This window comes from Seriola dumerili, unplaced genomic scaffold (assembly GCF_002260705.1).
Source record: "Seriola dumerili isolate Sdu_G_001 unplaced genomic scaffold, Sdu_1.0 BDQW01000138.1, whole genome shotgun sequence".
Classification (NCBI taxonomy): domain Eukaryota; kingdom Metazoa; phylum Chordata; class Actinopteri; order Carangiformes; family Carangidae; genus Seriola; species Seriola dumerili.
The window spans coordinates 3,324,489-3,350,117 of NW_019174393.1; the positions used below are offsets into that span (position 1 = coordinate 3,324,489).

At 42.1% G+C, this 25,629-nt stretch overlaps 1 protein-coding gene across 2 annotated transcripts in view; it reads right to left on the bottom strand.

Annotated features, from left to right (window-relative positions):
* Nucleotides 1–25,629, bottom strand: part of LOC111225043 (plexin-B2-like) — a 176,042-nt gene that overhangs the window by 34,314 nt on the left and 116,099 nt on the right. For both annotated transcript variants that reach the window (XM_022749789.1, XM_022749790.1), the window contains 10 exons: nucleotides 10,791–11,308; nucleotides 9,754–10,080; nucleotides 9,312–9,450; nucleotides 7,910–8,058; nucleotides 7,602–7,781; nucleotides 6,969–7,103; nucleotides 6,092–6,192; nucleotides 4,844–4,970; nucleotides 976–1,141; nucleotides 72–183 (listed from right to left, as the gene is read on the bottom strand). In XM_022749789.1, the coding sequence (XP_022605510.1) occupies nucleotides 72–183; nucleotides 976–1,141; nucleotides 4,844–4,970; nucleotides 6,092–6,192; nucleotides 6,969–7,103; nucleotides 7,602–7,781; nucleotides 7,910–8,058; nucleotides 9,312–9,450; nucleotides 9,754–10,080; nucleotides 10,791–11,306 (1,952 nt within the window). In that variant the 5' untranslated portion in view covers nucleotides 11,307–11,308. The remainder of the gene's footprint in view (nucleotides 1–71; nucleotides 184–975; nucleotides 1,142–4,843; nucleotides 4,971–6,091; nucleotides 6,193–6,968; nucleotides 7,104–7,601; nucleotides 7,782–7,909; nucleotides 8,059–9,311; nucleotides 9,451–9,753; nucleotides 10,081–10,790; nucleotides 11,309–25,629) is intronic.

Below are 25,629 nucleotides of genomic sequence, written 5' to 3' on the forward strand. Positions count from 1 at the left end.
CATGTGTGTTTGTGTCATACAAGTGTGTATATATCTAGTGTGTGTGTGTGTGTGTGTGTTGTGTATCTTACGGTGTGTTTTGGTTCTTCCTGACTGTGGCGGCACAGTTGTAGAAGTGATACTCTCCAAACGTCACCTCAATTTTGTTGTTAACCATAACCTTGACTGGGACAGACACATAGTCTAAAGACACACACAAACACACACACACACACACACACACACACACACACACACACACACACACACACACACACACACACACACACACACAACACACACAACACACACACACACACACACACACACACACACACACACAAAGGATTAAGTGAGAGACAGAATAAAGTAAGTAAATATGAAGCTTCAGCTAGTAGCTGGTTATCTTAGCTTAGCATAAAGAATGGAAACAGAGGGAACAGTTAGCCTAGCTCTGTCCAAAGGTAATAAAATTCACATATTAACATGTAGAGAAAACACTGCTAATGGCCATTAAGGTTTGTTCATAAACCATTTTTTTTCATTTTAAATAAATACAGTTAAATCGTCTGTTTTATTCATGTATCTCTGAGGGAACCATTAAAGTTGGGTTGCTCCTATTTCACTGACGCCAGGGCAAGTATATTTGTACAGCACCTTCCAATAACAAGGCAGGCAGTTCAAAGTGATTTACATAAGACATACAAATGCATGAAGATGAAGAAGAAGAAATAAAAAAAACAAGATGAATCAGGATTTTAAAAGTTTTTTTTATATTATTAGAAGAAAAACTGAATGAAACAGATGAAACCGGAGCACAGTTACAGCAGACGTAACGTTGCAGCAGACCAGACATGGATTTTGGCTTCAAATCATTTAGTCAAAAGCAGAATTTCAAAATCAGTTCTTTACACAAAGGAAAACAGTGAAGAAAGTGGGAAAGCTGCCTGCTAACATATGACATATATCCTGTTAACCCTCCACGTGTCCACCTACCCTGCTGGTCGGGGGTGGGCGGGATCTCCCCGGGGTTTGGCAGCGAACAGGTGACCTGCACCGGATCGCCGAAGTTCATCACGGCTCCGGTGACGTAGGTGTCGAACACACACTGGAGGGAGTCGGACGGCCTCAGTCTGGGGAGGGTGGGGACGCTGATGACAACCTGGAGGAGGGGTGTGAAGAGAGCGAGAGTGTGGATTAAAGGAAAGGATTGATTTCCAATTATTATGATGATAAACGATGAAGCAGCTCTCTAACAATATTTGTGTGTGCGTGCGTTAATGAGAAACAACAACGTGCGTGTAAGCGAGAGAGAATAAGTGGCTGACCTTGATGAATCATATGTGTTCATGCGTGTGCGTGCGTGTGTGTGTGTGTGTGTGTAGTGCAGTAATAATTACTATTCAACTGTGCTGTGCAAACATCAGGTCCTCATTAGTCCTCGCTGACCTCTACCACTTTAATTTCACTGCTGAAGTTTTAATTTCTAACTTCTTGATCCGGGGTAACTCTCAGACCCTGAATGAATTCACCCAAGACCTTTTCCTCTTCTTAAGAATGTAAAGCTGCAAAGTTTTTTATTCTAAAGCCAAATTCCAACTGTCTTATCAGATTAAAATCACAAACTGCGATGCTGCAACAGAGTCCCGAACTCCCTAATTAAGATGCAGCAGATTCATCTACATGGGCCCGAAAGAAATACTGCTGTTTGCTGAGGTCAAACTTAAGGAGTCTTTTGTTCAGAGAAACCTCGACTCACCTTTCCCCAACAGAAACTCAAAGGATTAAAAAAAAGGTGATGAATGCTGAAGTGCAAATGTTGCAATTTCCACATCAGAATTTCTGATTGTGTTTATGACTTTTACAGGTTTGCTATGTGCCGCACATTGTAATATACAACAAGTTTATACAATACTTATACACACAAGTTTAAATGAGCCAGAGGATTTGAGCCAGACTTGATTTGATTTGGGGTCCGGCCAAAAATAGACAGCAAAACGCCGGCGTTGTGTTATTTAATTATCTGGTTCACTCAATGAAAGTATTTGTCCCACCAATGTAAAAAAAACAAAAACACAATAAACAGCTTTAAAAGAAAAAAACAAAAACAAATGGTGCTCAGTGTGAGTCATTTGACAGTGAAAACACTTTATTGTATTTATATTCCATATTTATTCACTGTAACAATATCGAGATAACTACATTGCTGACCACTGTTTAATTCTGTTTCTGCTGTTTATATTTATATTTATTAGGTCAATCACGGCTTTTTATTGTGTTTACATTTTCAACTGTGTTTTAAAGGTCCCATACAGTCTAAATGTCTCTGTCCATGTGTAGTGTGATTATAGATCAGGTCTCGGTTCTATATTAATACTGTGGAAGTATCAAAGCCTCAGTCCCCAGAGCAATGCACACAGCTTATATTAAGAAACTGAGCCTTAAAATGAGCCGTCAGGACTTCCTGTAACTTTGTGATGTCACAACAAAGCAGTCATTGCTCTCAGCCACGCCCCGAGCCCCGCCCACCTGGACCCAGCATCCAGGTGGAGGCCTGAGAGAGGAGATGTAAAACTACACTGAGATGGTTTTTGGTTCTTAAAACCACAAATATATCTTCTTATAGATCAACACTTTAAAATAAAAATAAAACACTGTAAAAGTGTAAAATATGGACCTTTAAATTTTCCAAGGACTGGAAACCAGCTCTTGAAATCAGACAAATACAAAAGTACAGACAAAGTCTTTGTCTTTACAGCTGCACTATAAAAGGATTCAACCTTCCTCCTTCTACTTTGCATGGTGTTTATTACAACCTGACCTGATTATTATTATCATCACGCATCCACGTTGTTGTTTTGTTGCCTCATCATGGCTGATGAGGACGACCGAGAACTGTGTTACAAAAATCACCAATCACCGATGTCACAATCTACATACAGAACACATTTCTGTCCTCAGTTCAAACTTTACTGCTGAGCCTTTAAAGCAGTAACTCTAGATAATATACATGATTAACAAACATCATGTGTCTTTATTTCAAAGTCTAAGAGCGGTAAAGTCTTTGTTATTCTACGAGCAGAGAGGCATGATGGGAGGAAAAAGCCGCCGACGGTGTGTGGTGTTGTACGTCTTGAAGGACGACGAGTCTTTACGGCAGCACACTGATCAATTCCTCATTGATTCACAAAGTTGATTCATCAGGTTCAAATAGAGAAATGCACCACGCTAGTTTTCACTACATAACGGCTGCTTCAGCATTTTAGTTTGAAATTTTATAGATTAATTTGCTCAACTTTACTTTCATGCTGTTGCTGGGATCATTTAAGCCTCGCAGAAATGATAAGATAGAGTTTTAATATTATTTTTTTAGTGAAGAGAAAAAAAAAAACAGCATTTTCAGCATGAAAACTCTTCAGTAAAACCTGTGTCATCAAATCTTTTCAGGACTGTGAAGCTCTTTAGGTTTAGGTAAACCTGTAGAGCTGACGTGAGCGCAGTGCTCCTGGGTTCTGTTCCAGACGTAAGAAAAAACTCATTAAAAATCCCACTGAAGTTTGTAACACCCTGTTTACACCTGGTGTTAAAATGTGATCTGTGTCCTGACGCTTTATCCAGATGAGGAAAAAAGTCTGGCTGGAGCTCGTCTGGCTAGCATCGTATTTGAGTCTGAGGAAGGCGGAAACGTAATCTTTGAAACCTACAGGTGATTTGCCGCCACCTCAAATTACTCACGCTCAGGTTTTACTCCGGAGGACAGAGATCTGATTCTCACTAGCCGTGTTTCCATCAACCTGCTTTCCGAATCTCGCAAAAGTGAAACGGAAACATAACATCCAAAAACACTGCGGACTATTATCTCCCCCAAAAATCCCTGACACATGGCCGCTGTCAGATGTAAGGGGCTCGTCATTATGTGCGCCAGATGTCTTCGTCGTCTTCGATTAAATACTACAATGGCCGTTGTGGTGGATACAATCGTCCTAACACTTAGCAGATGCTGGAAATCCGTCACCATCTTTAATTGGAACAACATCACAAGAGGAGAAAACCCAGCTTTATTCTCATAACATCACTCAGTGGAAACACAGATCATTCTCAAATGTGTTTTGTCGACTTCTTGCTTGTATTTTGCGGAAAAAACTGCAATGGAAACAATAACAAGAACAAAAGATATCAAGTGTAAATGCAAAGGGAAGATTAGATCGTTTATTATCTGGATACTGATCATATATTAATACCAGATGTAAACGGGGGGTAAAGATTCAGCCTTGGAACAGAGACTTTCTCAACTCTGTGTTGTGGCTTTCTTCTTATGTTTAGAAGAGGATGTTGGTTTTTGACGGATGTTTGACTAAGTGACCGGGGAACTCAAAGCGGTGTGAAGAGGGCAGTGACAAACAGAGCTGTTCTGAAACCTTACTGAAGTTCGCACTGTTGGCTGCTCTTATCGGATTCAAATCCAGCAGCTTCTAGATGTGACAGAACGTTTCCAGGGAAGCACCGTTTCCCCTTCAAAGGGACTGTCAGCACAAACTGTGTAGATTCTACGCAATGTATATCTGGCTCACATCCAAAAGTTGTACGTTATAAAGTCACTGTGAATCAAAAATGTCTTTATTCCTTTCTCCCCTCCCCTGGGCCCCCGGGGGGTCCACATACCAGAGGTTAAGAAGCTGTTTGAAATGCTGCTGACAACACAGACACAGAGCCCCCTCCGACTCTGAGCGGGTTCCAGGAGGTCTGACTGGTTTAAATTAAGCAGAGCTCAGCAAGAACCGATCTTTAGCTCAGGGGGGAATCCACTCCTCAGAGAGAATTAACCATGTTCACTCACAGCCTCCGCCATCCACATCTCTCCTACCTGCTGAGTCTTCCTGCAGCTGAGGTTCGGCGGGTCGAAGGCCCGGATCTGAACACACTGCTGATTGGGCGACCACAGCCAGGTGTTCTCCTCCCTCGACCTGCTGCACTCCTGCTTCCTGGTGCACCTGTGGAGCAGAGGGTGATAACATCAAACTTCACTAATGATTCAGCGACACATGAGTTTCATCAAATCGCTGGAGAAGTGATGGCGATAGCGTTATCTTTGTGTAATTAATATAAACATTGGGGACCATGGAGACGACTGGGAGTAAACAGATCACTCAGATCAGATTTCCTTCTTTCTGTCTTTCACCTTTTTTGATGTTTGTTTAGTAAAAAATGTAAAATCTTTCATGGCCACAAACTTTTAAATCCTTAAGACCCGGTCACACCGGACAGTGGCACAGTTCATATGAGACTTGGTGATTGACGCTAACTTGCAGGGCTACTTGTTCAAAAAGTAGAGAACCGATTTTCACCAAACTTGGTGGATGGAAGAGGCACGGGCCTGTGATGAACACATTGAAGATGGGTGCTGATCCGGTTAAAGGGGCGGATTATCACTTTCCTCAACATTGCGACATTTCACATTTCTCAGCAAATAATGTTTGGATTTTGATGTTAAAAAAAAAATCTATGATCTATGACTGAGTAGAAATTGGACCAGATCCAAACGATAATCTGGATCTGACAGACGTGTGGGATTGTTTGGCCTTGGTGGTTCAGTAAAGAGCAGAAATCAAGCGCTTCAACCTAGCTAGCTAATTAGCACTCAAAGTGCTGTACATTACAAGTCACATTCACTCATTCACACACACACACACACACACATTCACAAGCTGTTGATACATGAGGGGCAATTTAGTGTTTGGCATCTTGTCCAAGGACACTTCGACATGGGGACTGGACGAACCGCTGCAGCTCCTGAGCCACAGTCGCCCCACGTTCACACAGTTCATGCAAAAGATGCATTTGTACAATTGATTGCTGTCTCATAATTCTCTGTTAACCACAGGAGTCAATAATATTGGATGGTGCAACACAGCTAATAAGCTCTGAAAACTTCCTCAGTTTTGGAGTCTGTTCCCTCAAAGGTCAGTTCTAACAAGACGGCTTGCTATTGGTCAAAATTCACCCAAGTTGAGGTTGATGGGAATCATTTTTAAGGATTAACATCGTCCCCCAAATGGATGGAAACGCTCTTAATTATCGTTGAAACCTCAGACAAACGGTGCGAGCGGCTCACCTTCCCTCCAGCACACACCAGCCACAGTACGGATCCTTCATGGAGACGCAGGACTGGCAGTCCGTCTTCAGGTGGCAGGCCTGGACCGGAACCTTGGTGATCTGCACACATTGGACAGGCTTTTATTATGAAGGAGATGTTACAGTGAACGACACGCAGGGCCTGTTTTAGCCTCTATTTGCTTACATTTCGGCAAATTGGCGCCATTACAAGTAGCCGAATTAGCTGCTAACAGTTTTCAGTGTTCAACCCATTTTCCTTCACCCCATGCATAATTTCCCTGTAAAGCGAAGGTCTTGGGTGGACAGTATTTTAGTGGAGAACTTCTCCCAACCAGCTGTGTAAATAATTTTCCCCTCTTGACAAGAGGAGGCTGGGCTAATAAATTTAAATCAGCAGATGGAACAGGCTCGAGTATCGTCACTTGACTTGATTAAAGTGAATTGCCCTCTTGAAGTGCATTCTAATTAATTCATTTCTAAATCAATAACATCATTTTCTAGCTCCAGTGTGGCGGCAGAGAACGATGGCCGCCTGAAAGATGAAAGGACAAAAAGGAAAGAGTGACGGATGAGGAGGAGAAGCAAAGAGGGAAACAAAGAGGGACGGAGAGAAGGAGAACGGAGTGAATAAATCAATGAGTGACTTCTGTGTGGTAATGTAGACGGATGTATCGGTGTTAGTTGAACGAATGAATAAATGATCAAATGAGACAGACCCAATAAATTAAACACTCATTAAATCCATGACCTGATGGATGAAATGAAAAAGTAGAAGTCTGAGTCCGTGACCTTCTTCATGTGGCGACACCGAGGTGTTAGAGAGAAATGGACTTAATAAAAAAAAGAATAATCAATCAGTCGTCGTTCAGTCTGACCTTTTTCTCTGTGGTGATGTACAGGTGTCGGAGGCTGGAATCGAACAACAGGTTCTTGTTGACCTTGTCTCCTGTGACGTCGCCCGGCGCTCGCCCGTACACCTCGGGATGGGCCGACAGATGCACCTTCAGCACCTGCAGGAGACGCAAGAACTGCATGAACACGCATTTAAATTGAGACTACGACCTGCACACACTACGTGTCAAATGTCACATTACTGTTCCTGCTGGACACAGATTTAATGAGGAAACTATGTTCTAAATCTATGATACGTCAGTGGTAATGTGATATTCTTCACAGAGAAGTTACATGACTGATGAATGTATGATTATAGACAAATCTTCTATGATGCAGCTTTAAATTATAAAACAATAGGCTTTATCTCTATCTACATTTTATAATTTTCCGAGAAAAATTCCTAAAATTTGCTAGAAAAATTATGTAATTTGGTGTTTATTACATGGAGAAAGTTTTGAGACACTTATGAGTTTATTTACCTGTGTTGAGTTTAAATCGTTCGGGAATTTCCTTCATCTAAATATCTGTTTATAATTGATCTAATATTGGAAACTTTATTGTCCACATTTGTTGAACTGTACGTTTGATAGAAGCATCAGCTGGGCGGCCGTTACCTCTCCAGTGGCGGTGCCCAGGAACGCCACAGCGTGCCCCATCTCCACAGCCACGGCCACAGCCGTCATGTGACCCTTCCGCACCAACGAGGGATCCGATGTTAAGGCGAACTCGGCCTTGCTGGCCATCGGGGAGGGCAGGAACTCGGCTCCGCATTTGTATTTGATGGCCATGTTATTCTGAAGGAGCAGAATGGAGATTAAAATAGTGAAACATTAATATTAATATGAAATAATAAATAAAACTATTGACTCGTACAATATTCATCTCTTTGTATTTTCAGTCTCTCTTCATCTCTGACACTCACCTGATTACTGCTGCTGCTGCACAGCTCTTCAGACTTGGAGGAGTAAGGCGAGTAGACAGCAGACTTCTCGTTAATGATGCCGTTGTTGCTGTAACAGGCTCCTATTATCTCCACCAGCCTCTTATTAATAGAGCGCAGAGGGTACATACCTGCAAACAGGAGCAAAAACACTGTCGGTACCTGTTTCCTACTGTTTCCTCTGCTCTGTTTAACACACATGAAAAACGACACATCTGAGTCCATGTTTACTGACAAGCCAAACAATGAAACCTCAAAAACCACAAAGCCCGAACACAGCACTTAGACACAGCCGAGTCTGAAAACTCCTCATTATTTCTACTGTTATTCTGATAAAAGAAAATGTGCTACACAATTATGCTGATTTGTGGTGACCGCCTAAAACTTGGGAATTCTGGGGATTTGCATGAGGATGAATAATGCAAAAATATAAAGGGATTTAAAGATTTATGCCTCAGCTATTTAAATTGACCACACTGCCGCAGCACTACATATACTGCAGGGAACTCAGAAATACATGTGTACATCCTGATTAGGGCTGCAACTGACAGTTGTTTCCATTATCGATTAATCTCGCTGATTATTTTCTCAGTTAATCGATTAGCTGTCAAAAAATGACCATCACAGTTTCCTAGAGTCTTCAAACCCAAAAATATTCAGGTAAACAAAGCAGGACCTCAAGGACCCCTGGGGGTCCCTGGACCCCACTTTGAGAACCACTGGACCAATTGGTTCAGCTCTAATCCTGATTAGGTTACACTTGCACAAAACTTTCCACTATAATCGTCAAATTGGCCACGCCTCTTAAGAATCTGGTGACCAATGAAATCAGTCACTGATGACTTAATGTTTTCGGTGAAAACAGATTTGATTTTCTAACTTTCTGATCGCTCTGAATTGATAAATTCCTTTGGTTGAGTAGAATAATTTCAATTTCAGAGGTTCCAGTAACTTCTATCAACTGTTCTGGAGCTTTCGGTCACATAACATGATCTTCACAGCCCGATGGAGTTCATCCATAAATGAAGATGTTCTGTTCTGTTCATGTTTCATCCACGTTGGCTTAAAAGCAGAGGTTTAAGATCAAGAATGCACTTTGAAAAGATGCTCCGTCTGTTGATTAAGATCATTAGAGATGATCAAAAGCTCCAGAAGAGCCATTTAATAAAGTTAAGTTGGTTTCTCAGCTGCTATTTCCAAGGTCGAAAACAAACTTCAAACTTAAGATTTCAACACAGATTTGTGCTGAACAAAATCATCTGGGGAAAAAATAACAACGTCCAAACCCTCATCTTTCCTTGTTTAATGGCAAAACTTCATTTAAATGTTTGGACCTTCTGCAAAGTCAGGAACACGTGTTTTGAAGCATTGAGGTGACACCTACACATGGCCGAAGTAGACGGGTCTTCATCAGAAGTGAAGGTGACAAACAGCACCTTGTCAGAGGCTGAGACGGGTCCATACAGGCCTGATTTGGTCATATTCTGAGCCAAAGCTTCACCTGGTGCTGCTACATAGGCAGCCTGGGAGACGAGGAGGAGATAAAAACACTGAATATTAGGTATTCACTCTGAAAATGTGTATTTATCTGATGTAACAAAGGCACGGTCATAGTGGAGACCTTATAAATGGAAGCTATTTCAAGTTCAAGACCATGTTAAATCCAATTTATCAAATTTTTCAGGGGTCAGGACCCAGGTGTTCTCAAAAAGGTGCCAATTTAAGACAAACTCATCCAAACGTAAAATGTCCAAATGTGTTTTTCCGACTCACTGCTGCCCTTTTAATAAAAACGCTGACAGCCCAAAGGAGTGCAACATCATTACCTGAGCTTTGTTGTACGTGTTGGTGGCGCTGCAGTTGAGCTGCAGCTCGGTGTACGAGTAATAACCCTGGTCGTCCTCGCACATCCGGGAGATGAAGGTGAAATTCTTGGTGTCCTGCACGCCGAGCGTGCGCGAGAACAGGAAGTACACGAAGCCGTTGTCTTTGAAGGCGAAGCGGAAGTCGTGGAGGTACCGCAGGAAAAAGGGGTTGGCCTGGACCGCCGAGGCCTCGATGATGCTGTCGAAGACCACCCAGTCACTGTAGTCCTCGAGGATGCGGGTGGAGATCAGCTTGGTGCTGTCATGGCTGCCGTACCCCTTACCAACCTACATAGGTGAAGGGACATTTAGACCGTAAGTTAGATGAAAAGATTAATGAAAGTGATGAGACAGGCCGGGGCTAGCTAGTTAGCATGCTAACTTCAGTAAAAGAAAAGACATCATGCAGACAAGAGTTAACATTGGTCTTTCTCTCCAAAAGGATCACCGAAGTGATTCGGATATGCTGCAGGGGAACCGGTTAATATATGCAACGAATTTCATGGCAACCCACCAAATAGTTTTTGAGATATTTGAATCTGGTGGAACCGACTCGCCAATCTCCGACTCGCAACTTTGGACTTGACTTCCAAAACTCAACTCCCTCAAGACTTATTGACATCAAACTGACTGAGTAAGTCAGCAAAAAACTACAAAAGTCCCTCTAGGGTCCTGGCTGGTCCCACTGCAGGAAGGTTTACGCATCAACATGGCATCATAGAAGCAGCTGTATGCAGCTTCGAAAGAACATCTTGTGATTCACTGACTCTGCGTGAAGAAATTTCGGGACGAATGTCAAGTGTTCTCATCCCCCATATGGCTCCCAATTTAATTTCTCCATTCTCTACAAATTGCAGTTTTATTGTGTTTGTTCACACAATATCACAGATGGAGGTGATCATTCATATTCATTTTATTTACCTCAGGAAACAAAATGAAGCAATCTGAATTGAGTGTGTTTGTGTGTGTGTGTGTGTGTGTGTGTTTTCCCTCCTCACCAGGAACACGGTGAAGTTGTCTCTATCCTTGGTGAAGTAAGACATCACCCCCACTACGGAGACGCTTTCCTCGGCGCTCGCCACGTACGATTTCTCCCCCTTGGTGTCGCTGAAGTAGAGCAGCTCCTCCACGTTGCTCAGGTTCCTCAGAGAGCAGATGCCCCTGAAGACGCTGCCGCACACCACCAGCACGTCCTTGGCCTCGTGGACCAGCAGCAGCTTGTTGTGGTTGTTGGTGTCCGTGGCCTCCTCGCAGGCGTCGGTGACGGGCGGCGTGCACTGCCTGTTGTCCCGCTTGGGCCCCGTCTCGGTGCGGGACTCGACCTCCAGGTTGGGGTTCAGCTGGTAGAGGGCGTTGACGGCGCCGACGTACAGCCGGCCCGTACGAGGGTTGGCCACCACGTTGTTGATCAGTGTGTCAGAGAGGAACTCGGCGTTTTGGCCGTGGGAGGGGCTGACGTAAATGGTTGCCAGGGTGACCAGGGCCAACTGCCACGCCCACCACCGCTCCATCATGTCTGGTGGGAAAAAACAGAGGAAAGAAACCAAATTTCAGTCTTTTTTTTAACAACTTCTGTCATTTCTCAATATATCAGTTAAATCTCAATTATTTTTTCAATTGATTAAATATCAGAAAACTGTGAAAACTCCTGTAACAACTTCTTCAAAAATGCTTCTTTTGTCCAATCAACCCCTCCAAAAACCAAAAGTTATCTAGTCTCCAGCAGAGCGAGCCCCGGGCCCCTTCGTCATGTGTTTGGGCCCCGAGCTTCGAAAGCAACAGAGCCAGAAATTCCTCAATCCCATCAGCCATCACACTCGATAGTGCACAATACACACACACACACACACACACACACACACTCTTTTGTCAACATTAGTTTTGCATTTGTAACTCTTCACACACACAGCATAGCTCCAAAGCAAGTGCTGCACAGTAAGCGATGTGTATTGTGTGGATTACGTCTTTGCCTGTTTTCACTGTGTAGGTCTTTTATTGTGACACTTCCTTGAACTTATTGTTTCAAGTTGATTCTCTTAAATTGTTTTTTTTTTCTTCTGCCCTGTCTCCGTATTTCAGATGGGAGAGGCTGATGGAAACCTGTAAACAGCCTCTGAGGTTATGACTTCTTCAACCCTGAAAAACGTTGGACCGGGCCGCTCTGTAAACAGCCTCGGGTGTTTTTGCAGTTTTCAGCCTGAAATTAAAACCTGCAGACGCTGCTCTGGGCTAAAAAACAAAAAACAAAAACTGCGTTTGTTTATCACATTGAGTGATATATATATATATTATATATATAAAGATATTAAAAATATATATATATTTCAGTAAGTTAACCCTCTGAGGCCCACATTGAAACTTTTATAATTATAAAACAATGATGTATTAGACATTATCAGGTTTCTATAAAGGAAACTTAAAGTAGGGTCTAGTTCTTGCTAAACTATCATTATTGTGGAAATAAACAATAATCCATTTATTATTTGCTTCATTACTTAAATGTTTTTGTTGTTGTGTAGTTTTCAAACCGCAACGAATCATTGTCAAAGTGGCCACGCCTCCAAGAATCTGGCGACCAATGAAAACGGTCAATGATGAGTAAATGTTTTCGGGTGAAAACACAGATTTGATTTTCTAATTTTCTGATCACTCTGTATCGATCGACTCCTCCGGCTACGTAGAATAATTTCACCATGAGATGAGACTTTCTAACCAAACGTTTAATCGACCTGCGATTGCAATTTTGATAATAAATTACTTGTTTAAGTCATTGCACATTGTTGCTTTAATTTGTTTTACTTGTTTTTTTGGACGAAATCTATCACTATTGACAACCCTCAGCTGGTTTGTGACTGGTTTGTTTCGTGACAATAAACCCAGTGAACTTGAATCCAGAGACAAAGACAGTTGATGTAACGTTTGTCCTCTAAACAAAGCTGAATTTTAACAACTCTCTGACATTGCACTGTGGGGCCTCGGCAGCAACAGCAGCAGAAAGTCAAGAAGAAAAGAATGAACGCTGAGAGCAAAGACAAACGGGAAGCAATAATGAGCGGCTTCTCATTAAACCCCGAACATCCTTTACTGGAGGAAAACCAGAGAGGAGGAAGAGGAGGAAGAGGAGGAGGAGGAGAGGGGGAGGTGGAGGTAACTGCCTCAAAGTGAGAGTTGCTGAGCCAGATTAGATTAGCAAAGACAAAAGAAGAAAGTGTGTGTATGTGTGTGAAAGAGAGAGACTGAGTGTAGCAATTAGTTGTCTGACACAGTGACTCTCTCCCTGCATTAGTCTGGATGGGTGTGTTTGATTATAGCTGTGGCCTGTGGCTGTGAAACGACGCTATTGCTATAATAATGTCTTTCTGCACAAACATCGTTCTGACGCAACCATCAGGTTATTCTCCGGCGATTCACATCAACCAGACGTGATCATTTATTTGCCTCAGTTTTAGCTTGAGCGTCATAAAAACAGCAGCGGCGTCGTCTTCGCCTCCCGTCCCACAAATCAAACCGCTTCAACATCACATCATGCTCATTTATTTATATGCTTTCGGGAGCAGGGTATTTTACTGGCCAAATCGCTGCTTTTACAGACACTATCAGATCAGTTTCTGATTGGTGGTCAATTACCTGGCTCTTCCTCTGTGCTTTTTACTCCCCTCCCAAATTGAATCCACTTCACTTTGCTTCATTGCAAAGGGATTTATTAGTGTGAAAAGACTTATCTCTCTACCCACCTGCTCAGCTAAATTACCTATCCACAGATATCAACAGTCAGGCGGTCTTAATGGCTGCAATGCAGAGTTTTAGAGAGAGTTACAGTGGAGGAATACTTAGCAACACATGTACAGACTTTAAACAGGAAACAGAGTCTGAGAGTTTTGAATCTGACTAAAGGCAGATGTCCATGTGTAGTTTGATTATAGATCAGGTCTAAGTTCTATATTAATACTGTGAAAGTATCAAAGCCTCAGTCCACAGAGAAACGCACACAGCCTGTATTCAGAAACTGAGCCTTAAAACCAGCCGTCAGAACTTCTCTAACTTTGTGATGTCACAACGACACAGTCACCACCCTCAGCCCGAAGCTCCGCCCACCTGGACCCACCATCCAAACCTTGCAGAATTTGGTTTGTGTTTGAGTGTTTACCTGAAATGTGCTTCATTTTTATTTGCTCACTCTGAAAACAGTCAGAAGAGCCAATCAGAAGAGAGACTCAGAGCCTGAATGGTTTGCTAAACGTGTGGTTAAACATTGTCATGAGTATTTGTACAGCAGTGGGCGCACCGGAACTTGGTTGTCTTGGTTACAAGAATAAACGCGCGGACTCTCCCGAGAGTGGCATACCCAACTTTGTCGCCATGGTTACTATAATAACGGTCATGGCTTGGTTAAGTTGGTCATGGATAATAGAAACAACATAAACTGCTGCTTTCACATGGGAATCGAGCACCGCTCTCCTGTGTCGTATTCATCCATCCACCACAACCTCCTCCTGACGTGGACTTTGTCTCTCTTTATACTACGTCACCGCACTTTTCCCCTTCGCTCCTGTCGTAATTACTACGACCACTAGATGTCACCTAGCAACAAAACGTAACCATGGGTTGTAATAACCTGCAGCCCTTTCCCATCTGGCGTTGCAGCAGCTCTGTGACGGATTAAATCTTACAAACCAGTTTCCTCTTTAAAAATGTTCCTTTTATTGAACCTGGTCGCACTGTTAGATGAGGCTGTGGGGGCAAAACCTACACCTCAGCTCTCCGCCTCTCGCTCGATGTTCACCCAGTCGCTGTCAGATGGCGTCCCCTCTCATTATATTTCATATCTCTCATACCCCTGCAACACCATAAAAAAGGGATAAAGATGGCAGGTATATTCACCCTCTCTGTCTCCTGCTCTCTCACAGGGCCTGTTATGGATGTGTGCATCTGCCACATCAAAGGAAAAATCATCTTTGGTTTTTCCACACAGGATCTATCTCAGTGCTCTGCCAGCCATCTTACCCCTTTCTTTTCTCTCTGCCTTATTTTCTTTCTTTCACCCTCCTGCTTTGGTTTTTTTAAGCCTGACTGGTGTCAGCCCAAGAATAAACTGGGTGTCAAAGGTGTAAAAGGTGTGTGTTTGTGTGTCTGTTCTTGTTCTTCTATCACTGTGAGCAACAGTTTAGAGTCTTTAGTTTTTATGCAGCGGTAAATGATGGAAGGAGCGAATGGACAGACAAAGCTGGAAACCCAGCTCCATCCATCTTCTTTTTTTTTCTTCAGGACACCATTTGCGAAATGACTACCGAGGATTAATCTAAAAAATCTCATGTAAGCCCGGTGACTCTATGATTGGCATAAACTATAATAAGCAATTTCAACAGCACCTCGCTGTATTTAAACCTGCAGTAACAGATTTTTTGGAGCAACTTTGGTGCAGCAGAAACAAGCTGGAAACACAACACTGCCACTTTGTTAAGACTCTGACCAGACCAGTGTTTTAGCTCCGTAACTCTGAATGAGGAACTGCAAAGATAGTTGTAGTGTTAAGATGCAGATTCTAACTGTGGCGGTGTTGTGTACTGTACCACAGTAATGTGGACGCCTGGCGTAAACGTAGTGACAGAGATGCATTTTAAAACTTTTAAAACACGTAGTAGTGTGGACGTAGCCTGAAACTACAGCAGATATACAGCAATATGTATTTGAAGTTGTGTTTGTGGCAACCTGATCAATCTAAGTCCAGTGTTTCCTCTCTTTTAGCTCTGTGTTTGGTCTCCACCAGCTCCTGAGGGAAATATCTGGCTCTTTAGCTGCTAAACGCTCCACCATTATAACCAGTTGCTCTCTGACTGTATCTGTAACAGCAGCTTTTTACAGCTTCTACTCTTAAAACAACCCAAACTGTGCTTAAAGGAGCGGTAACACTGAACCAATAACCAAATCAATGAGCTGAAAGACACTAAAATGCTCCATTGAGCTCAGGGAAACTACAAAGTCAGGTAATAATTCACTGTGATTTAAGACTCCTTTCTTACACATGTAGTCATTTAAACAGCTGTTTATTGATTAGCTATTGATTATAACAGCTTTCAGCCATTTTTCAAGCCAAAAAGGGAAACAATGCTCTCAATGCTTAAGCCTCTCAATGTGAGGCTCCGCTGCTTTTCCTCATCTTACATCAGCGTAAAATTGTTTTGGATCATTGATCAGACAAAAAAAATACAATGTGAAGACATCACCTTCAGCTCTGGGTAACTGTGAGGAGCTTTTATCAATATTTTCTGATGTTTTATAGATCAAACAATTAATTGATTAATTGGGAAATAGCATTTAGCACCTGTACGCATCAGGTTTCTCCACTCACTCCATCTGTATTTATCCGGCAGGGAGACAGATTTAAGGTCTGGCATGTCACAGTCAGCACTCACAGAAAGTTTTCAGTAAAAAGGTCTCTGCTTAAATATAGAGTTACAACTGTCTCCGGGTCTTTGTGAGTGAGATTACAGAACACTGGCACCAACCCGCAAGACATATTTGGTAGGAAACTGCAGCTACCAACAATGGGGATAAAATGCAAATGTTGTAATGGAAAAGTGAGACCAGCCTAAACACACAAGGACTCACACTCACACACACACCCACACATACACACATACATACACAGGAGAGAGAACGGCAATCTGTGACTCATTAAAATCCTGAGTGCATACTTTGTAAAGAGTCTTGAGCTCTGACCCCTCTGCTAAAAAGTTTTGAGTGAAACTAAATCCAGGAATGTCTGCAGAAGCTCCAGCCAGGGGAATAAAGCCTGACTGATTTTCTCTCTGTCTAACCTCTCTAGGCTTTTCTCTTTCTAACTTCTCTTTGTAATTCACATTGTTTCTCTCACTCTGCCTATATGTCTCTCGCCCTTTTTCTCTCCCCTCTCTCTCTGTCTGTCTTTATATCCTCGCCCGCTGGAACGAGTTCAAACAAAACCGGTTTTCTGACACATGAAATCCCCCGGCACAAACCAGATCAGAAACTCTCATCTATGGCTCTGTCTGTCTGCTCGTCTGTCTGTCTGTCTGTCTGTCTGTCTGTCTGTATATCAACCTGTCTGTCCACATGAGAGTCTAATATTTTACCCAATGAAACATTTAAGTACATGTCAGTCCTTTGAACGTGTGGTTTCTATTACAGCTTATGTTCGAGCAGATTTGATGCATGTATGCAAAAACATTAGGCTCCTGGAGACGAATCATTTTGTTAAATATTGAATTTCTTCTCTTTTTCAACCTGGAACAAAACTTTAAAATGATGTGATGCTGCAGAAACTGCACGACTGATGGGAAACTTGTAAGGAAAGGAAATCAGGGGATCACTGTTTCCACCAAAATAATCTTAACTCAGGGTCAGTTTTCAATCACTATTCATGGTCTTCTTCCATAGACAGTGTTAGTTTATACGGTAAGAAAATGCGGATTTTTTCTTTTTGTTTTAAACTTGATTTCACTTGGATTTGATATCCCAGTGCAGCTAAAACTTTGTTGCACTTTCCTACCACAAAAAGGCACTGATCCCCATAGTTTATAATAAATCAGGTGACTACAGCTTAGAAAATGCTTCAGGTAACAAACTGAGGAGAAAAATGGGTAGAAAATGAAAATGAGCTGCTGACTGTGCACCAAAGTCCCTCTGAAGAAAGTAAAAACTAAAACATTAAAATACACATAATTAACACGGTAATATTTCCAGGACTTTAATATGCTTTCATGAAATTTGTGGACTCACAAAACACAGATTAAAAATGAAAAATAAAAATCTAATTAACATTTCCCATAATACAACAAGATGTGTCTTAGTGAGACTCCTCCTGTCTGGTAAAACAAATAAACGTGGACTACACAAACAATTCTGCAGTTACATTTGTACAATGGATGCAAGGCAAAATTTAATTGGCTTTGTGTCTGAACTCACAAAGTTCCTGCAGAGTCACAGAAGACACTATAAAACTGTGTTCACAGGATTCTCATAACTAGCTAACTAATCCGTGTGTGTTGAATCTGTGGAGTATCCATGAAAATAACAATAACTCTAAAAATGTAGTCAATTTTAAATTAGAAGGTGTTCATCAAGTTAACAACTTGTAAAACTCTGTGAAACTCATGACGGACAATAAAGATAATTATAAGAAAATTCCTGACAAAATCTTAAAGGTCCCTTAAAAAAAGGTAAAAGTAAATTTCCATGTTTTTTTTTTTGATTATAAAGCAGGTCTAGGTTCTATATTAATACTGTGAAAGTATCAAAGCCTCAGTCCACAGAGAAATGCACACAGCCTGTATTCAGAAACGGAGCCTTAAAACCAGCCGTCAAGACTTCCTGTAACTTTGTGATGTCACAACAAAGCACTCACCGCTCTCAGCCACACCACAAGCCCCGCCCACCTGGACCCACCATCCAAACCTTGCAGGATTTGGTTTTCTCTAAGTGTTTACCTGAAATCTGACATATTTTTATTGGATCACTCAGAAAACAGTCATCCAATCAGAGGAGAGGCTCAGAGCCTCCTCTCTTCTGATTGGCTCACCGATCTGTTGGTACCAGAGCTCCAGAGAGAAGCCTGAGAGAGGAAATATAAAACTACACTTAGTTGTTGGTTCTTAAAACCACAAATATATCTTCTTATGGATCAACACTTCAAATAAAAGTGTAAAACATGGGACCTTTAAAAGACGTATGTTTCCCCTGTGTACCTGTTATTATTATTATTATTGGGATATAGCTTTATATAGGTCGCTATACTGATAACCACTGACTGCCTTGAATTTAAAGGGTATGGTGTTAACAGTGTCCGCAGTTTCTCTGTGAGTGATATTTAGGTCAAACATGAGTGCTGACGTCCAGTATAATTTCAGAGGGGCTAAATTTAACTGGCTTTAAGTACAGCTGAGTATTGCTGTGCATTGCACCAGATCATTACAGTTTCCCCCGAATCACTCATGTACAGGTGATAATGTGAACTTAATTGTAGTTTGAAGAAGTAATATGAGCCCATGATGATGAAAGTTGATGTATCATGCCAGCCAGTGTCCTGTTTGATGACGTCAACACACGTCAACGAGCAACAGTTTTATCACATTAAGACCCCGGATCAACACGTTCAGGCTACTGCACCTTGATCATTTTTCTTTAATCTGTGTCATGAATCAGGAGTGAACCTCACATTCAGACGCTGCAGACTTTTGCTCTGCACTGGGTGCACGGCTACACTGACTGAATGTCAAATGACACCTTGTCTTTTCTCTGCAGGCCCTCTTTATTTTCCTGCTCCCAACAAACCAGCGGAGAGGTTTCTTATTTATGGCTGAAAATTTTTACCCCCGAATTGAAAAAAAAAAAAAAAAAAAAAAAAAGCTGTGATGTGGTCTCATCTGCATTCATGCCCACCACCAGACGTCATTAGCCATTCATGACATAGGGCTGGAGGAACATTGGAGCTGATTGGCCAAGCCTGGAGGGGATATGAGAGCTATGATTGGTGGAGCCCGGGGGAAATTGAGTTCTTATTGGTGGTAATGAAGAGGCCTGGAGGAGAGCATGGCTTAGACAAAGTAAGCATAAAACTAAAACACCGAGGAGAATAGAGCACACACAGCCGCTATAACTCATCTATCACCAGCACCAGGCAGAGCTTCACTCTCTCTGCTGCACAAACTAACACTGACTTCAACATGTCTCATCGTAAATGCACCAAAAAAAAAAAAAATTCATCAGTATTCAGTTATTCCTTTATCAACGTCTCGATGGTTTTTCATATTAGTCTGAAAATGTCACATTATGTTATGTTGTATTTTCTTTTGCAGTTATTGTTATTGACAGCTCGGAAATATTAAAGCTTTACTCCACTCTGATACAAGTTCAGGCCAACAGGTTATATAATAACTAGTGGTTGGTTTTTTTTTTTTTAATTATAGATGATCAATTAAAGCATCAAATAGTCACATTTTACATTTTATTTTTGTTTGAAAAATTACTGAATCAATGAATCAAACAGTGAAAAGCAGCAGATTTTCTTTTCTGCTGATTCAAAGATCATATCAGTATTTACTGAATTCAGAAGTAAATCAAATAAAGCTGTGATATTTGGCAGATTAAATAGTTTACTGACAGACTTATTAATTAGAAGCTATTTTAATAATCAATTAATCACTCCAGCTTCTTAAATGTGAGGATTTGATGCTTGTCTTGGTTGTATGTGGCAGTAAGCTGATCCTCTTTGGGGTTTTGGACTGTTGATCTGACAAAACAAGACATTTGAAGACGTTAATAGAAAAAATAATGTGCAGATTAGGCGATGATGAAAATAATCATTAGCTGCTGCCCTAAAATCAACAACATCCCGTTTTCTATCATTTAATATGTTGTAGAAATTTAAAGCTACTTGTATTTAAAGGTCCCATACAGTCCAAAGGCAGATGTCCATGTGTAGTTTGAGTATAAAGCAGGTCTAGGTTCTATATTAATACTGTGAAAGTATCAAAGCCTCAGTCCACAGAGAAATGCACACAGCCTGTATTCAGAAACTGAGCCTTAAAACCAGCCGTCAGGACTTCTGGAACTTTGTGATGTCACAACAAAGCAGTCACTGCTCCCAGCCATGCCCCAAGCCCCTCCCACCTGGACCCACCATCCAAACCTCGCAGGGTTTGGTTTCTCTGAGTGTTTTACCTAAAATCTGCTGTATTTTCACTCGATCACTCAATCAGCCAATCAGAGGAGAGGCTCAGAGCCTCCTCTCTTCTGATTGGCTCACCAACCTGTTGTTGGTAGAGCTCCGGAGAGAAGCCTGAGAGAGGAGATGTAAAACTACACTGAGATGGTTTTTGGTTCTTAAAACCACAAATATATCTTCTTATGGATCAACACTTTAAATAAAACACAGGAGAAGAGGAAAATATTTAATTTAATATCAAATTAAGAGCTTAAACAGAGCCACTAAAGGAAACAAATGACACGTGTCAATCAGAGACATCAGAGATATTGTGAGTGACAGACACACTGACAGACCAGTGGGGGACAAGGACACCAGGAAGCCACTAGTTAAGCAACATGAGTAGTTAAGTGAAGCTCAGAGGACATTACACCACTCGCCCTGCTCTGTATTAATCACAAAGTGCACATTATTACACAACGACAAAATAAGAGCCTCTAATAACTTGACCTTTGAGGAGAGGATTAGTCTTGTGATAGAGGGTCTTAGAGTTGAGCAGTTATTAAGCAGACACACACACACACACACACACACACACACACACACACACACACCTCTGTATAGTACCACTTGGTAACATCTCAGCGGGGCAGAGACAAACAGTGTCGGGGCAGAGTGAGGACAAAGACAGACTGTCAGTGACACAGAGGACGACTGTGAGGAAACTCCGGCCAATGACACGATGAGTAGTAAACACAGGAAACAAGACTTTTAAATTTCACTATCCAGTTGACTGCAAAAAAACTCAACTACATGTCTTCACGAGTCCAAACACGGAACCAAATCCAAAACTCCCCAGACCCAGTCCGAGGGGGACCCGAGCACGGCCAGGGCCCTTTTCAAAGGAGTCAACTTAAAACACTGCCAAAGTCTTTGTTCACAAAGTGTGAGTGGCTACAGTTGTTAAGTTTGGCCTTAAGGAGAAGCGAGCTTGTGGGCCAGAAAGTCAATGGCTCAATCCCCAGACCAGCGGCGTTAAATCTGGGTTAGAGAAAGTAAAAAAGCAGCAGGGCCCTTAACCCCAACTGTGATCTGAGCTGTACTGAGCAGCTTCCAGGTGTGAATGTGTGCAACGGTGTGAATGTAATCAGGGTATTAAAGTGTAACTGAAAATGCATCTACCTGTTATAGTCATGTTTAAAAGGAAAAATCAGGAAATTGTGTGGTGGATAAAAGCGAAGCACAGAAATATAGAAATAGTTTCCTTTCTCCATCTCCTCCTGGAAACATCTTGTAGTTTACAGCCGAGTATCAGCTAATTGTAAAGGAAATATGAAGAACGCGTCCAGGAAATTAGCTGGAAAACACAGGAGCTGTAAAATAAGACGTTACAGAAAAAACATATTTCTATGGTGGCCCTGAGAGTTCAACACACTGCAACTCACGAAAACACATGACAAAAGATAAAAACACAAACAAATCCAGAATACATCTTCATCGATCTGACAACACAAGAGCTGCTATTACTCACAACACGAGCAAATACACAAACAACAGAGTGGTGCACTTGTTGTTCAACGCTTTGCACATGCACATTGAACAAGTGCGTCCTAGCCAGGTTCATCACTTTTCAGTGTCCCCTGGAAACACTTCCTGTTGTGTTGTGAGTTTTCGCAGCTCATGTTTTGTCGGATCAGATTTGTTTGTGTTTTGTCCGTGCGCATGTGTTTCCTGAAGTCGCAGTGTGTTGAGCTCTCAGGGCCACCGTATGTTTACCTAAACTTGCTTACACCTGCGATACACAAGAAAACCATGAGTTTGACAAAAAGCTAAACGCAGGGAAATGTTCCCTGTGATGGATTAGTAATCTAAAGCAAGTTTCAACACAGAGCAAATTTATTTTCACAGCTCAACAAAATGAAGTGAAATCCTCCGACAGGCAGGAAGGCTGGAAATCAATCTGCTAAAATAAATATGATTTCACGTCGATGCATCGAAAGTCTTTCTGCGAAGGTAAAGACAGAGGTAAAGAAAAGGACGGAAGACAAAGAGAGGGGGAAAAAAAAGTGATCCCATTTCATGGCGGTAAACTCACGCACAGATTAATTTTGTGTTATGCAAATGTAATTTAGTGGCTGTGTCCTCCGCGTTGGAGAGAGCGATTAACAACCGCTTTCTTTCCCCGGTACACCTCCCATTACCCTGACAATGATACACGCTGATGAGCCTGTGTGTGTGTGTGTGTGTCCATGTGTGTATGTTTTCCCTGCATCACCAAAAAAAGCCTCGTCTGCTGCATTAATTATCTCTCATAACTAAGCAGCAACTTTAAAAATCAACACACCCAACGCTCACGCCCTGTCAGAGCTCCCGCCAAAGCAATTAAAGGATGTTCGTGTCGTACAGCGACGAGCACGCGTTCGGCGCACCTCATTCCTGTCTGGTGTTAACGTCGCTTTCAGCTCGCTGTCAGAACGGCCTGACAGCTTGCAGAAACTCATTTATAAGTCTTTAAGATGTCGTGATTGAAGTTTGGTCCCGACTTCAGTGACTCCAGATCCTGATGATGTTGTTCTAAAGGCAAACCGAACATGAGACGATCGACTTCAGATCAGGAGCCCGGCAGGTGTTCTGTCACCAGCTCCTGTTGGTTTCAGTTGAAATTAAACAGCTCCCCGAGTGACATGGGGATTCAGGTTTGTAATGTAAACTCAAGGATGAGACGGGCGTTATTCTAAATCTTTCTCTCTGTCAACAAATCCCACAAAAACACCAAAACCATCAATGTGTCTCAACGTTTTCAATAAATAATAATAAATCTAGACGTATATAGTTTTATTTTTAAAAAGGCTGGGGGACTATTACTTTTCTATTTTCTTTTCTGTTCTTTTGGTGGCAATTTTTATGCTTTTATTTTGACAGGAAAGTGGAGACAGACAGAGAGTGGAGGAGATCACCTGCCGCTCAGGGCTCATTACGCCCATATGGTATGTGCCCTAACCACTCAGCCATCGCATCTCCTCCTAATGAGTGTGTTTTCATGGGATTGCTGACAATAAGAGAAATATAAAATATCACAAGACTAATAATAATGTCCTTTACCTACTTAATACACGAGCAAGGACAAACTGAAGAGGAGGCCGTGAGGTGGATTTGAGTCAAAAATCGTCAGATCTGAAGACACAGACATGAAACACATCGATTTGACTCGGTGTGATTTACATTTCCCAAGGATATCATCACCTCTGATGTTCATCATCAATAAATATCAATAAATCTGCTTAGAAATGAGAGAAAATTTGCTTCAGAACTGAGAATCATCACGTTTCACTGCAAACAGGAGCTGCTAATGGCTAATTCAGCTATTTTTAATGGCGCCAATTTGCCAAAACACTGACATCAAAAGAGAGAGCACCAGCACCATCATGTAGCTGACATTACAGCAGCCCATTAGATGGGCTTTTACAGGGTCTTGCTCTCCCTGTGATGGCTTTAATTACTGGCGGCCACAGGTACTGCTTTCACCTTGTGAGCCTGTGGTCCGGGTTTTACTCACGTTGTGGGGACCTTAACCTGTTTACACAGTCACATGACGGGGACTCGTTTTCCTTATCGGGACAAAAAGCAAGTCCTCATGATGTAAATCACCACATTTTAAGGTCAAGACGTGTTTTGAGGTTAAAGTAAAGTTAGGTCAGGGCTGGGCAAGTATAGGGTTTGTGTGTCATCATCAGCAGGAACGTCCACACAGGAGGTCATGAGTACTTTGACAGGTGTTTATGTGTCTGTGGACAGATGTTCACACAACCTGAAAGATACGGCAACGAAACTTTACAGGTGCGCAGATGAGATCAAAACGAAGGCCCAGTTGGAAGACGGGTGCGGCCCGACCGTCGACATGTTGACAGGTTTTCTGAAGCTGCTGTAATCCCATCACAAGCCGGTCCCAAATATGCCTGCGTGTCAGTGCTAGCAGGTTTCCATCTGTCAGAAAAAATATTTTTGACCACCTCTCTTTTCACACAAATTCAAATTTCATACCGAGCTGATAAAAAAAGAAAAAAAAAAGGAGGACACGTAGGAGGACAGGATGCTGCTGCAGATGGGATTTAAATTACAGCCAGTTCGCTAAAAAACAGTGGGTAATTGTGGCTGAATTTATCACTGGGGTGGCAAAATTTCCCACATACACGCTTCAGACGGGATTAAAATCACTGACCAGGGGCGAACTAGTAGCCGAGCGGTTAGCACCCATGCAGCACGGGTGCAAACGCCCTGAGCAGTGAGGCTCTGGGTGTTTGAATCCCGACCGGCCGGACTCTTTGCTGCATGTCATTCCCCTGCTCTCTACCCCCGTGTTTCATTGTCCAATCATTATAAAGGCATAAAAATACCCCCCAAAAAATAACTTAGGGGGAAAAAAATTACAGCAGGTGAAGTTAAAATCACCCCGTCTCCCCTAGAGACATAAATCCAGTCTGAATGGAGCTTTAGTTACTGTCAAGTTGATTGGACACATTTTTTTTTTCCTACACTGGCATGAAAGGAGAATAATTCCCTCATAATGTAGAATTCACTACCTCACTCACCTGCACAGACAGACAGACAGACAGACAGACAGACAGACAGACAGACAGACAGACAGACAGACAGACAGACAGACAGACAGACGCTTGTGTATCATTTAAAACAAGGTGCGACTTTGATGGCCGACGCTGCCACCGGCTGATGCTGTGCTCGTTACCCAAAGTGACCACATTGTGAGTTGATTCAAACAACATGCTGATAATTACCATGGGATGAAATGATTCCGTTAATAGCCTAACTTCCTGAATGGAAATTAAAATCATTAGATATGATCTTTTTTTTTTTCTCCCCCCCACAAAAACCAGGAGGTATTTGGAGAATTGGATTATAAATAACCTTGTAATCAGACTAATTAGCTACAGTGTGAAGAGGGGGGAAGGGCAGCTTCTATGTGGAGGTGGGAGACGTGTTTTTGTGTGTGTGTATGTTTAGATTTGTTTAGCCGAGGCGAACGCGGTTGATACTGTACGACGGGATCTGCTGCTGCTGCTGCTGCGTCTGTGGCCGAACACAGAGGCGATGTGCAGCCTTCATGACTGCAGCTCCTGCTGTCGAGTCATTATGTCTGG